At 34.1% G+C, this 14,370-nt stretch overlaps 1 protein-coding gene across 1 annotated transcript; it reads left to right on the forward strand.

The window, feature by feature from the left end:
- Positions 1-13,479: 13,479 nt before the first annotated feature.
- LOC149143384 (photosynthetic NDH subunit of subcomplex B 3, chloroplastic-like) lies at positions 13,480-14,090 on the forward strand. The gene is made up of 2 exons (XM_089451796.1): positions 13,480-13,825; positions 13,914-14,090. The coding sequence occupies exons 1-2, from the start codon at positions 13,616-13,618 to the stop codon at positions 14,088-14,090; spliced, it is 387 nt and encodes a 128-aa protein (XP_089307922.1). The 5' UTR covers positions 13,480-13,615.
- Positions 14,091-14,370: the final 280 nt, after the last annotated feature.

Genomic DNA, 14,370 nt, shown 5'->3' on the forward strand with positions numbered 1-14,370 from the left:
TTGAAGCCTACTCCCTCAAGAATATAATTCTTGCAGGAGACTTCAATCTAATCCTTAATCCAAAGGAAAAAGAGGAGGAACCAGCAGCAGGGACCACTTCCTTCCCTTAGTGGAAGACCTGATCCAACAATGGGCTTTACTGGATTTTAAGCCAAAAAAAGGGCTTTACACATGGACAAATAATAGAGTTGGGGCAAAGCATATTTCAGATCGGTTGGAAAGATTCCTATTTCAAAGCACCTTCCTCTCCGAGAAGAAGATCATTTCCATAAATATTCTGCCAAAGTTGATTTCAAATCATAAACCCATGCTTCTTCTGCTGGAAGAAGAAGAAAATTTGGGGCCAATCCCCTTCTGGTTCAACCCTCTCTAGGCAAACAAAGGAGGGTTTATGGGTACAGTCAAGAAGGCCTGGTCCATCCATGTTATTGGATCGCCCAACTATGTCTGGGAGAAAAAGATAAAGGCCACCAAATCAGCCTTGAAACAATGGATAAAAAATCCCACAGACTCCCCCACTAGTCATAGAAAACAGAACACAAAGCAGCTGCTGGATCTGCAAATGGGCCTAGAGCTGCAAGACATAACTTGCTCAAAAATACAGAGCGAGCAAGAACTCCAAATCAGCACCCTCCGGTCATTCATAGAGGAGGAAAAATCCTTGAGGCTCAAATCACGCAATCTATGGCTTGTGTTTGGAGACAAAAATTCAGCCTTCTTTCACAAGAAAATTCGAACTCGTCTTTCTAGAAATCACATTGTTAAAATCACCTCACTGGATGGGGTTGTTCTCAAAGGCACAACTTTGATAAAAGAGGCTGCAACCTCTCATTTTTAGCAGTTGTACAAAGAAGAAGGTGCGGAGGATGATGAGGAAGCTCAAGACTTCCTCAAGCACGTTCCAAGGTTGGTTAACGAGGAGGATAACTCAACACTCCTGAAGCCCTTCACTGAAGACGAAATCAACAATGTCATATGGAATATGGAACCAGACAAAGCTCCAGGACCCGATGGGTTCTCCATACATTTTTATAATATCTACTGGGACATCATCAAGGTTGATTTGTACCGAATGATCAAAGGCTTCATTCGAAAAGCCAAAGTGGGAGGAAGCACAAACTCCACTTTCCTAGCTCTAATCCCTAAAGAAGCGAACCCGGTGGTGTTCGACTGCTTCAAGCCAACCTCGCTATGTAATGCGTCCTACAAAATTCTCACCAAGTTACTTGCAAATAAAATAAAGTTGTTGCTGGAAAAACTCATCTCGCCCAGCCAAGGAGGGTTTGTCAAAGGCAGGCATATCCTGGACAATGTGATACTAGTGCAGGAAATCATCCATTCTAACCATCAACATAAAGAGCAAGGTATGCTCATCAAGCTGGACATGGCGAATATCTTTGACTGAGTAAGGCACTCTTTCCTCCTCCAAGTTATTTTTGCATTTGGTTTTAGTTCTGAATTTATAAAATTGATTAAAGCATGTATTGGAGAACCTTGGGTAACCCCTCTAGTAAATGGAAAGTCGACAAGATACTTCAAAGCTTCGAGGGGCATTAGGCAAGGCTGCCCTCTGTCCCCTTTCCTGTACATTATGATGGCAGACTCCCTGAGCCGTAATCTCTTTGCAGAGAAGCTCATTGGGAAACTTCCAAGCATCAGGGCAATAAACGGAACAACCCTAATCAATCATGCCTTGTTTGTCGATGACTCTATCCTTATGGGAGGAGCCTCCATTAAAATAGCAAGGGCCTTCAATGGAGTAATCCAAAGCTTCTGCAGAGTCTCCGAAGCTATGGTCAATAAGAGGAAAAGTGCAGTGTATGGCTGGGTGGTAGACCAACAAACTATTCTCAGGATTTCCCAAGCCCTGGGCTTCACCGGCTATGTCTCTTGAGACAAATTCAAGTGTCTAGGCCTGCCTTTAACATTGGGAACTAGCAAGGTCCCTTATTGGATGGAAATTATCAGCAAAATCAAGGCAAAAATGCCTTCATGGGGCGGACAATGGCTTAACACAGCCGGGAAGCTCACTCTTGTTAAGTCAGTTCTCTCATCCTTTCCTATCTACCAGGCTTCATTCCTTTTAGCTCCAAAAATGATCACCAAACAGCTAGCTAAGCTGATTTGCAATTTCCTATGGCAAGGAGGAAAGGGGAACCAAAAAAAACTTCATCTTGTAAGTTGGGACATAGTGAAAAGGCCAATATCTGAAGGTGGACTACAGGTAAGAGATCCCTGGATGGCCAATCTGGATCTGGGAGATAAGATTCTTTGGAAAATATTATCAAATCAAATACATCCTGTAAGTCAAGTTATAATTAAAAAATATCTACACAAACTCTCAATAAAGAATATGGAAGAAGGAGCTTTGCACAAAGGAACCACGTTGTGGAAGTTATGCAACCAAGGTTGGGTCTTCAAATATAATCTCTACATAATCCCATGAAATGGAAAAATAATTGGATTGTGGGAAGATAAGATCATGGGCCTCCAACCCCTAAATCTTGCACCGGAAATTGCAGATTTGCGCAACTGGTTCATCCAAAAGGTATTCACAAACTTGTTGACATATGCACTTGGGATTCCGGTGGGAATTGGAGTAATTGGGCTCTTCATCGCCCCCCTGACTGGATGCTCCCTCAACTCCATCTCTTTCTAGCTAAGCTCTCTGGTCTGGCTCTTGTGCATCTCCATTCGAGGGACAAGTGGGGTTGGGGGAAGACCGGAGCTTACTTAGCACGGCAGGGCTTTGCAGCTCTTCAAGAACAACCGCCTCAGATCCACTCTACAAAGCTTTGGCAGCATGTTTGGGACCCATTTGGTCTCCCAAAAATCAATTTCTTCTACTGGATTCTCATGCACAGAAGGGTCCTCACTGGAGATAATTTAGAGAAATGGGGAATTATTGGTCCCCATAGATGCCCTTTTTGCTGCAAGGCTCAGGAAACGATTGAACAACCTGTTCATCGACTGCCCCTTCTCTCAAGAAGTCTCGTTGCAAGCAATGTTGGGGCTCAACACCCAAATTCTAGAGCAGCTTTCAGTAGTTAGTCTCTTCGCCACATGGAAAGAGTGTTATCCTCACACTTTGAAGAGCAAATCCACATGGGCTAAAATTTGGAATGCAATTCCAAAATACATCTGCTAGGGAATTTGGTTGGCAAGGAATGAAGCTATATTCAACAACAGATTACAATCCACTAATACAGTGACTGCCAATGCCAAAGCTCTGCTGTTGGAAACTTACGAAAATAGACCTCATAAGTCAGACAATTCTCTACTCCCTGAAGAGCTCATATGGCTAAGTGAATCCCTTATATGGGCCAGCAACAAAAAGAACCTCTCTCGGCCTTGCCACAATCCAGAGTGGTGACTTCAGATCTCTGAGGCAAACTTTCAAAACTGGTGGAAAAATCAGGGCAAAGTCACGATATTCTTTGACAGAGCCTCCAAAGGAAACCCGGGGATATTAGGTGTAGGAGGAACAATCTACTCCTCAAACAACACAAAAAGGACAACTTCAGTTAGGGCCTAGGACAGAACACTAACAACCAGGCCGAGATGCTTGGACTATTCAAAGCGTGTTAACTTGCTCAGAGGAACAGAGGGGAAAACCTTCAAGTCTTCGTTGATTCCGAAATCTTGATTAAAATCCTAAACACTGACGACCAACTCAATAGCTCTATGCTTAACAAGACCCTTGAAAGAATAAGAAAGATTCTGCAAAACTTCACTTCCTACTCATTCTACCATATCCTCCGAACTCTGAACAAGGAAGCTGACATTATGGCAAATAAGGGATGTCTATTAGCACAAGGTTTTCTGTCAAAGAACGATGAAGAAACTGAAAGGCACCCAATTCCTTAATAGAGAAGGACAGTTGAGCATGGACAGGGCAGCCAAGGCAATGTCTCTGTTTCACACTCCCTTCACAATAGTTTTGTCTCCATGCAAGTGCAATCTTGGCAAACACAACATTCATCCAAATCACATCTAAATGCAGAAGACCAACGTTGATCCATGACTTTGACACGGGTAAACAAACACTGTTGGAAAGTCAATCATCATAGCCATTGCAAGTTTTGAATCATCGTTGCTCCAGCAGTACAATTCGAACCACACAACCGGATTGCCATAGCTAACGCGTTCACTTAAGCATTTAGCTCTCATCCAACGAGATAAAGGAAAAGAATAGTAATGTCAGAGACTACAATTATTGAGTTGTTGGAAGCGATTTTGGGTAAGTCATGTTGTGTTATCCCACCAAAGAAAAGCTGAAAGAAAAAGCTAGACATTTAGACTCTAAGCGCAAAGCAAGGAACTCTCAAGATATCCCAAAAGAATCAAAAGCAACAACGAAATTCCAATGAAAAAGCCAGATTATGTGGATTCTGAAATGCCAGAAATCTTACAAATGACTGTAATAGAGGTTGTTTGACTCAGGCCCAACCATATTTCTCAATAAAATTCAATTGTTTCTGTAAAAAAAAATAAAAATATCTCTACAAGGTTTTGGTTAAAATTAACCAGGAAAATGTCACGAAAAAGGCCATTTTGTCTCTAAGTTAGATTACGCCATTAAAAAATATTTATATGAAGAAATATTAGTAAATAAGAACTCTAACATTTATATTTATATTTATACTTGGTATTTGAGGATTCTACATTGTTCTCTATGATTTGACTATTTTTTTTTTTTAAATTTCAAGTTTATGTGACCTTTTCTTTTATATTCGTAGGTGCATAGATCCAATTGAAGATAGATAAATGAGACTTATACGACTGCTTGGTTTAGATTCTCCCCCTGTAAACATTTATGGTTGGACATGTTAAAATCACATGTTTTTTTTGTGACTTTATTTCTATCAACTTATGATTTATAACTCGTGTGTCTCTACCTTTAATTCCTTTATATTTAAAACACTATAACAAAGACATGGCTTAAAACATATTAATGTGTTAACCACTAATATGAAATTATACATACATAACTTTGAAATCAATGTACTATATTAAAAGCAATTGAATGAATAACTTGGTTGAAATTTATTGACTTTAAAAACAATAAAACACATGTGATACATTGAAAACAATGTACCAAACAACTTGTTTTACGCAAATGAAGAAACCATTTTTCAAATTTAAATCACTATGACATATATATATATATATACACTAAATGACTTTTTCAATATATATATATATTGATTAATTTTAATCAAAATCCGGAAGATATTTTCAAAAACATGAGTTTAAGTTGTTTAATTTATAGAATTCGAGTGCCCCAGGGATTTTTTAGGGTGCTAAATCCACTTATGCATTCAAAAATGTATTTTAAGTAAAAAAAATCATATCCTTACTCACAATTGTATCGTCAGATTCCAGTGAAAAAATGTTATTTCGTATATATATATATATATATATATATTCATAGAATCTATTTAAAAAAAATTAAACTAACTGAAAGTAAAATAAAATTGGCAAAAATAAAAAACAATATATCTCAGTAGGTTATATATATATAACCTACTGAGATATATTGTTTTTTATTTTTGCCAATTTTCTTTTACTTTCAGTTAGTTTAATTTTTTTTAAATAGATTCTATGAAGTTTATTAAAATTGTATAAGGGGTAGGTACTAAGCAGCAATGCTGCATATTACACTTGTTTAATTTAAAATAACTAGTTTCAATATATAATTAGGTAAATTTATTTTTTGATTTCATTGTTTCATAATTTAAAAAATATAAAGTTTCATTATAGGAGTGAAGGATTTTGAAAATAAACATGCTTATATTTGAGTTTTCTATTTACTTGTCAAATTCCCTTGAAATTTGTGAAAATTATAGTAAAATTGAATATCATGCAATGAAAGTGTTACTATGTCTTAGGTTAAAATTATTTGGTTCATATTATCTCTATACTTTATTTTAGTGAGGTTTAATTGACATAACTTGAGGACTCGAGTTCTGTTATGAATAAAAATATTCATAAACATCAATTAAATAATAAATATTAAAATAACAAATATTAATAATAATAAATTAATTAAATTAGTTAATGACCCATTAATTGTGAAGAGACATGGGTCAAAAGTTGTGACCTTCTATCTTCGTGGCTAGTCAATGCCTATATAGGCACACCACCATGAAGAATTGTAAGCACCAATAATTTTTTATGAATAACACAACTACTACTTACTACAAATACAAATCTACATACACATATTCATGCTTGCAACAGGTTTATCTGTTTCAGTGGTATCAGAGTTGTTTTGGTCCTCCAATGCACCACCACCCATTTCTCCATTGTTCCATCCCTCTGTTGTTCGTTCCATCCACCGTTCCTCTATTCGTTCCACTGTTCCATCCCTCAGTCAACCACTCTCCATTTTGGCGACTAAGTCGATGTCATGCTCGCGTGTTGATCCCTTCAGTGCTACCATTTCCTGCTACCCGTATAACTGCTATCGTCAACCATCGATCCACTTTTCTATCGTCGGTCGATTTATGTCTGCACTGTCTCTCCTCAGCTAACCCGTTGCTTGGTCCCCACTGCCTGGTTCGTGTCACTACCCTATCCGCTGCCAAATCCCCGCTGCGTGGTTGGTGTCACTACCAATCGTCGTTTTCTCGCAGTCGACAGGACTTTTGGTCCAGAGTCGCATTGTTCTAATTGCCAATGATTTTCATAAGTGAATAAATCATAACATTAATTATTACATAATTAATTATGTGATTAATTATTATATAAGGGTATAATCATATTATATAGTTCATAATTAATTAAAAAAACATATATATATAGATAGATATATAATATTTAAAAAAAAAAATTGGGTCTACTAGGAAAAAGAAGAACAAAATGGGAAGCAATAATAATGACGACAAATCTAAGAAATTTCAAGAAGAAATCAACAGAATGCACCAACGTCTTAACAATGTTGAAAGAAAGCAAGATGAATTAGGGAAGAGCCAAGACCAAATGACAGAGGATATCAAAGAAATAAAGAGCCTGATGAGCCAATTTATGGGAGGAGCCAATTCACCTTTTAACCCCTCAATTAAGCAAAGTCCAAAGACTCTGGAAGGCAGAATTTTTCCAAGTCATGAATTTAGGTCAATGCACGAAAAGCCACAAGTACTGTAAATACAGTTCAAAGGAAGCCAATACCATACAAAGTTTCTTGATAGAGACTACCTTAAAATTAAAAGGGAATTGCCTAAGTACGATAGTAAGAACCATAAAGGTGCCATTGTATGGGTAAATAAAATGGACGCCATTTTCAGAGCAAACCCACCAATGGGTGAACAAGAGAAGGTCATGTCTGCGTTTAACAGCCTAGAAGCGGAAGCATATGATTGGTTCCTATGGTGGTCCAACAAATGTGCAACTCACTCATTCAATTGGGAAATTTTTAAAAGCGCCCTACTAAAATATTTCATGACAAAGAAGAAAACGATGCTTACGAGAAATTCATTCACCTCAAACAGAAGGATCAATAAGCGAATACATCCTCGAGTGGGAGGTATTAGCTATAAGACAAAGGGGATTCTCAGATGAAGAGCTGCTAAAAATGTATCGATGTGGTCATAAGGATTATATTCAGGAATAATTAAAAATATATAAACCCAAAACCATTGAAGAAGCTAGACATGAAACAATAATTATTGAGAGAAAATATAAACTCAAAATGTCATCATTCAGGGAAGACGAAGACCAACAACAACACTCGGGAAAAAAAGAAACTAACAAATGTAGGTATTGTGGAGACAAATGAACATCACGATACAAATTCCTTAACAAGCAATTGTATACTTATGAATTCGAGAAGGAATTAGACACTTACGCCAGGAAAAAAAAAAGAAAAATAATTGTCACAACTGTGGAGAAAATTGAATGCCAGGGCATAAATGTGAAGATGCATCCTTGCGCTACTATACAATAGTAGATAGGAAGCAAATTGAAGTACAAAAACATGATGAAGGAATCATTATCACACATAGTGAAGATTCAGATTTTGAGGAACTGTCATTAGTTGCAATCTCATGTGACTAGAAAAACCTTGATGAAAATAGTAACTCTTTTAGAGATTAAGAACAACAAGCAACTGCAAAATATGTTCCACCACATCTTCGGAAGATGAGCCGATTTCCAAGAAGGAACACTAAGCTTACTACACTGTCAACAAACATGAGGAAGAGACTGTGTCCCAAAACCCTAAGGCTCAAGGGACTCATAAAAAGCAAAAATGACAATATATTATAGATTCTGGTAGTACTCACAATTGTATAAACATTGATCTTGCTAAACAACTTGGCCTTTGTATATGTCCAATCAAGGACTTGAACATGTCTATCGCTACTGGAAAAAAAATCAAGGAAATAGGAGAATGTCAAAAAGTTTCAATTCAAATACAAGAACTAGAGCTACAAACAGATCTCTTTGCCCTACCACTCAAAGAAATGGATGTAGTTCTAGGTGCAGAATGGTTAATGCAACTAGGGAACTATACTACAAACCTTGAAGAACAATTCACAGAGTTTAACTAGCAAGGACAACATTATAAATTAAATGGTGTTAATACTCCCGGCTCCAAGGAAGGTACAATTACTCATGAAGAATGCACCAAGGATGCCATTCCATCACAACAATGTTCAACTAGAGAAAACCCTTCTGGTTGTGCTTTGAGGACAAAGCATCTCTAAAGAGGGTGACACTGTTATGAATAAAAATATTCATAAACATCAATTAAATAATAAATATTTAAATAACAAATAATAATAATAATAAATTAATTAAATTAGTTAATGTCCCATTAATTGTGAAGAGACATGGGTTAAAACTTGTGACCTTCTATCTTTGTGGCCAGTGAATGCCTATATAGGCACACTACCACGGAGAATTGTAAGCACCAATCAATTTTTATGAATAATACAACTACTACTTACTACAAATACAAATCTACATACACAAAGTCATGCTTGCAACAAGTTTATATGTTCAAAATTCTTTAGTAGTATTTAATTTTTCTATATCACCTATTTTAGATGGAGATGTTAATTTTTTGTTAATGTTTATTATGTTTAAATTACATTATTTTTTGAACTTTTTCTTTAGAAATTTGTTAAATAGCGATTCAAGTGTGTAGATTTATTGAATATTTTAATCTTATAAGAGAACGTTACACATTTCATTATAATTATTAAGTTTAAAATAAAATATCCACTTTAACATTAAAAATATTAAGCATCGAGAGAGATGAAATATTTTGTGACACAAATTTCATTTTTGCTCCCCTCACAAAGATTTACACATTGAGTAAATTGGACCCTCTTGATGCTTAATAATTTGAGCTTAAGATGGATCTAAATTAATTTATTTAGCCTATTCTTTTTAATTTTAACATTATTTGGCTCATGTCAACATTATGCACAGTACAAAATTTTTTCCATTTGAACTGAAAAATGCATCTCTTGACAAAAAATGAAGAAAACTAAAAGATAATGTTTGACATAAGGCACATTTTGATTTTTTTTCTAAGTTACAACACATCAGAAAACCCCTTGTTACTTCCCCTCATTATGAGGATCATAAGCGTAAGAGGGTAAACCTACATCCTTTAGCGCACAAGGCTAAGTCAACAATATTATTCGAAGCCATCATAATAATGTAATCAGTAAAAGATTAACATGTCACTTACAAGAATAAAATTTGGATGGGGAGGATAACACTCTGTCCCACAACCACTTGTGTTAGACCCAATTCACACGGGACATCATGACTTAGCCACTAAATAATGCTACAAATTAAGTATATAGTGGATGCAAAATACACGTTAAGATTTGTTTTTCTTTGGTATAAAGAGAATGAGTAGACTCGCTCCCTATCACTGAGGAGGCTCAAGGTCGAATCAAGGAGACTGTTCCTATACTCTTGAGCCTAATGAAACCACCTACAAGTATGCTAAGCAGATAAACCAAGTTTCAATATAGGACAAGGCCTTGATATTGATTAACAAAATCTTTTTGATGCATGATGCCCACTATTCAACCTAGCCTAATGAACATACATCAAAAACAATTATATCTACATATAATAATTTAGATAAAGAAAATCTCAAAAATTATATTGATTAATAAATATTATTATGTAAAAGTTCACATTTTTTTAAATTCAAATCCTATTCAATCTTTTAGAATTAAAGAAAGTTTCAATAATCAATTATTACCATTTTATTTTCAATAAATTTAAGGAAAAAAATAAAACTCTACAATAGGTCATTCCTCCTCTACCTAAAAAAAATAAACCTAAAATAAATTTGAGAAGAAACATAAACTTTACATGAAAATAGCAAGTGCCAACATCCTCCCTCAAAACACTTCGTACCTTGTTGAATAAAGAGCCTTCACATCTTGAAATAATAGAATGATTACGTTAACAAAATGACATTTGATAGCTAACACTTAAAATGTCCCATTTTCAATAATTTATGTTGAAATTGGACATAATATTACTATCAAAATTTCAAACAATCCTAATAACTCTTAAAACATTAAATCTACTTTAAAATAACTAAAGTCAAATATAGGATAAAACCATTATCAAATAACTCTTAAAACATTAAATCTATTTTGAAATAACTAAAATCAAATATAGGATAAAACCATTATCAAAGTCAATATGTTTTTTCACCAATTTTTTTTTATATCAAGGTATATTATATTATTTTTTATTTTGGTCAAAGGAAAATTTTGATTTTCAATTAGTTTTTATACGTGGCCAAGACATGTTTGTTTTTTTATTTTGGTCCATTTTTTTTTGAATTTTAATTAGTTTTGAAAAATTTAAAGAGATTTTATGAAGTTCATTAAAGTTTTGAAAAAAAATTGACTAAATATTTTGAAAATTAAAAAATATTTTTCATTTAAAAAAAATGTAAATTGTTTTTTTCTAATTTTTGATGACTATTTTTATGCAATATTCTTAACCATGAATATTTGCCCCATTATACCATGGATATTATTAACTTGTAAATATGAATATTTACCCAGATTTTAGCATGAATAATATTAACTTGTAAATAAATTTTGTTATAATACCATGGGTAAATACCCCAAATCATAACTCATTCCAAAATGAAAATATTTTATTTTCTAACATTTTTATTCTCTCTTTCTCTCTCTCTCTCTATATATTTTCTAACTTATAAACTAAATTGTCTTTTTCAGGACATTTTTTTTCTAGATAATTTTAACTAAAATTTTAAAAACTTGAGCTTTAGTTGTTTGTCTTGAGGGTTTTCAAGGGTGTCGAATCCATTTATGCATTCAAAAATGCATTTCGAACAACAAAAAATATCATTTTTTCTTGAAATTGTTTTATTGATTTCGGTTAAAAAGTCCATTTTGTCTATGAAATAACTTATAAATGAAATACCTTTTTTTCACCAAAAACAAAAAATGTGCAAGATTGTGATTTTTGTTGTTGTTTAAAAAGTATTTTTGAATGCATAAATGGATTCAACACTGCCAAAAACCCCTAGGACACTCGAATTCTACAAATTAAAAAAATTCAAATTTGATTTCTATTGTTCTTGTTTAAAATGTATTTTTGAATGCATAAATCGATTCAACACTGTGAAAAACCCCTAAGACACTCAAATTCTACAAATTTAAAAAAAATCAAATTTGATTTCTATTGTTGTTGTATAAAATGTATTTTTGAATGCATAAATGGATTCAATGCCGTGAAAAACCCCTAGGGCACGAATTCTACAAATTAAAAAATTCAAATTTGATTTTTATTGTTGTTGTTTAAAATGTATTTTTGAATGCATAAATTGATTCAACATTGTGAAAAACCCTAGGAAACTCGGATTGTACAAATTAAAAAATTCAAATTTGATTTATATTGTTGTTGTTTAAAATGTATTTTTGAATGCATAAATGGATTCAACACCGTGAAAAACCTTAAAAAAATTCAAATTTGATTTCTATTGTTGTTGTTTAAAATGTATTTTTTAATGCATAAATGGATTCAACACCGTGAAAAACCCCTAGGACACTCGAATTCTACAAATTAAAAAATTTAAATTTGATTTTTATTATTGTTGTTTAAAATATATTTTTGAATGCATAAATGGATTCAACACAGTGAAGAACCCCTAGGACACTAGAATTCTACAAATTAAAAAATCCAAATTTGAGTTTCTAAAAATTAAAAAATTCAAATTTGAGTTTCTAAAAATCAGCCCTGATTTTCGTTAAAATTAAATGAGTTATCTTTAGGTGCTACTTTTTGAAAAGTTCTCCGTTTTATCTAATTTGTCTAGAATCCGGTAAGGATTAATTGAAATCACAAGGTTGATGGGTGAACTCTGCATAATTGAAGTGGCCCAAGTTTTTTTTAGGGTGGTGAATCCATATATGCAATCAAAAAACCAGATTAAATAACACAAATCAAGATTTCATTACAAATTTTTACTTAAGGATTCATTGAAATCATAAGGTTGATGGGTGAACTCTACATAATTGAAGTGGTCCAAGAGTTTTTTAGGGTGGTGAATCCATATATGCAGTCAAAAAACAAGTTTAAACAACACAAATCAAGATTTCACCACAAATTTTTGCGTCGGATTCCCTCTAGAAATCCACCAAAAACTCCAAAAAATCACACTTAAAACATGTGAAAAAAGCATTGAAATCACAAGGTTGATGGGTGAAATCTCCATAATTGAAGTGGCCCAAGCGTTTTTTAGGGTGGTGAATTCATATATGCAGTGAAAAACCAATTTAAACAACACCAATTAAAATTTCACCACTAATTTTTACGTTTTTAAGGTGGTGAATTCATATATGTAGTCAAAAAACCAATTTAAACAACACGAATCAAGATTTCACCAAAAAATCCAAAAAATCACACTTAAAACATGTAAAAAAAACCAATTTCTCTATATATATAATTAATTATTATTATTTAAAATTATCCATTATTTTTTAAAAACCATTACTAAACATCAACTCTAACCATTACACTTATTTTTATACTAACCATTACACTTATTTTTATTTAGTTATTGATAGATAATCAATAGTAATGGTGATAAATATTTACACTCTCATTAATACCCCTCTCTATGTTCCCTTACCCGACTCCAATACCATGTAAACAATAATGTCATACACATTTTGTAATGTTGTAAATTAACTTCCCCGATTATAACATGCGTTCTCCTCCCCTAATTTTACCAGGGATTTAAATTCAAAACTCCCATACCATGTAAACAATAAACAACAATAATGTCATACACATTTTATAATGTTGTAAATTAACTTCCACGGTTATAACATGCGTTCTCCTCCCCTAATTCTACCCGGGATTTAAATTCAAATTGATAAAAAATGCCATGTTTGCCATATCCAATCTGACGATTCAGGTGGTCTAATACATCAACATAGATAATTCATAGGTGTGCAGTCCGACGACCACAGATTGCATGGTTTATTACAAACGATGGCGTCAGAAGACAGCCCAATCGAAGTCCTTTGTTCAAATCAATTCTCAACCAAAACTTCTGTAGTTTGTGGTGCATGTTCGTTCCGCTCTCCGAGCTATGGCTGCCCTGCAATGCCACTCTCTTCATTCACATTATTCCCAATTAGATGCAGGGCTGCCAGTTTTCAGCAAACAAAATTCAAAATCAAGCTGTTACAGTTACACTCAATTCTCCTCTAAAGTAGCCCGGTCTGTGCGTGTGGCTTCGAATGCACCACCCGCACCAGTCGAGAATGTACCGCCTACTATTGGGCTCGAATTTCTTGGGGTAAGGGAACTTCTCATGGATTTGAACATCAACTTATTTCGATAAGATTATAGTTATTTTATTTATTTATTCATTTGTGGTTAAACAGCCTAAACCAGGTCCAGATGGTACGATGGAAGTGCAGAAGGCTTCGGCTCTAAGCGGCGAGAAATTGCTGAGGAACATAATGTTGGATAACAAGATTGAACTCTACGGAGCCTATGTAAGCAAATTGGTTTTTGTTTTTGTTTTCAGATATGGGTTTGGAATGTTTGGAGATGGATAGGTGCTGGATTTTGAATTTCAAATCATTGCAAACAATTGTACCCACTAGTGTAATTTTCCAGGAGAAAACAAAACCGAAAAATGGACCTAGGTTCCCTAAAAGGCATATATCCCCTAGTCTTCCTGCTGGTATCACTCTTCTACTGGGTACATGATTTTATTGTTGTCTTCGAAATGATACAAGTTCCCTAGATTATACAGTTGTTTGTATGCTCGGGCTTGTTCTGCTGACAAGTCAAGCACTTCCTTACGTGCCTCGACACATCATTTGACACATCATC

Source organism: Pinus tabuliformis, chromosome X (assembly GCF_031772625.1).
Source record: "Pinus tabuliformis cultivar Carrire ecotype Pingquan chromosome X, CPIR1, whole genome shotgun sequence".
NCBI classification, from domain to species: Eukaryota; Viridiplantae; Streptophyta; class Pinopsida; order Pinales; family Pinaceae; genus Pinus; species Pinus tabuliformis.

Excerpts from the sequence above, each read along its gene's own strand:
- LOC149143384 (XM_089451796.1), top strand. The coding sequence starts at position 13,616 with ATGGCTGCCCTGCAATGCCACTCTCTTCATTCACATTATTCCCAATTA. Across the intron at positions 13,826-13,913 it reads TTGGGCTCGAATTTCTTGGG|CCTAAACCAGGTCCAGATGG; the intron begins GTAAGGGAACTT and ends GTGGTTAAACAG.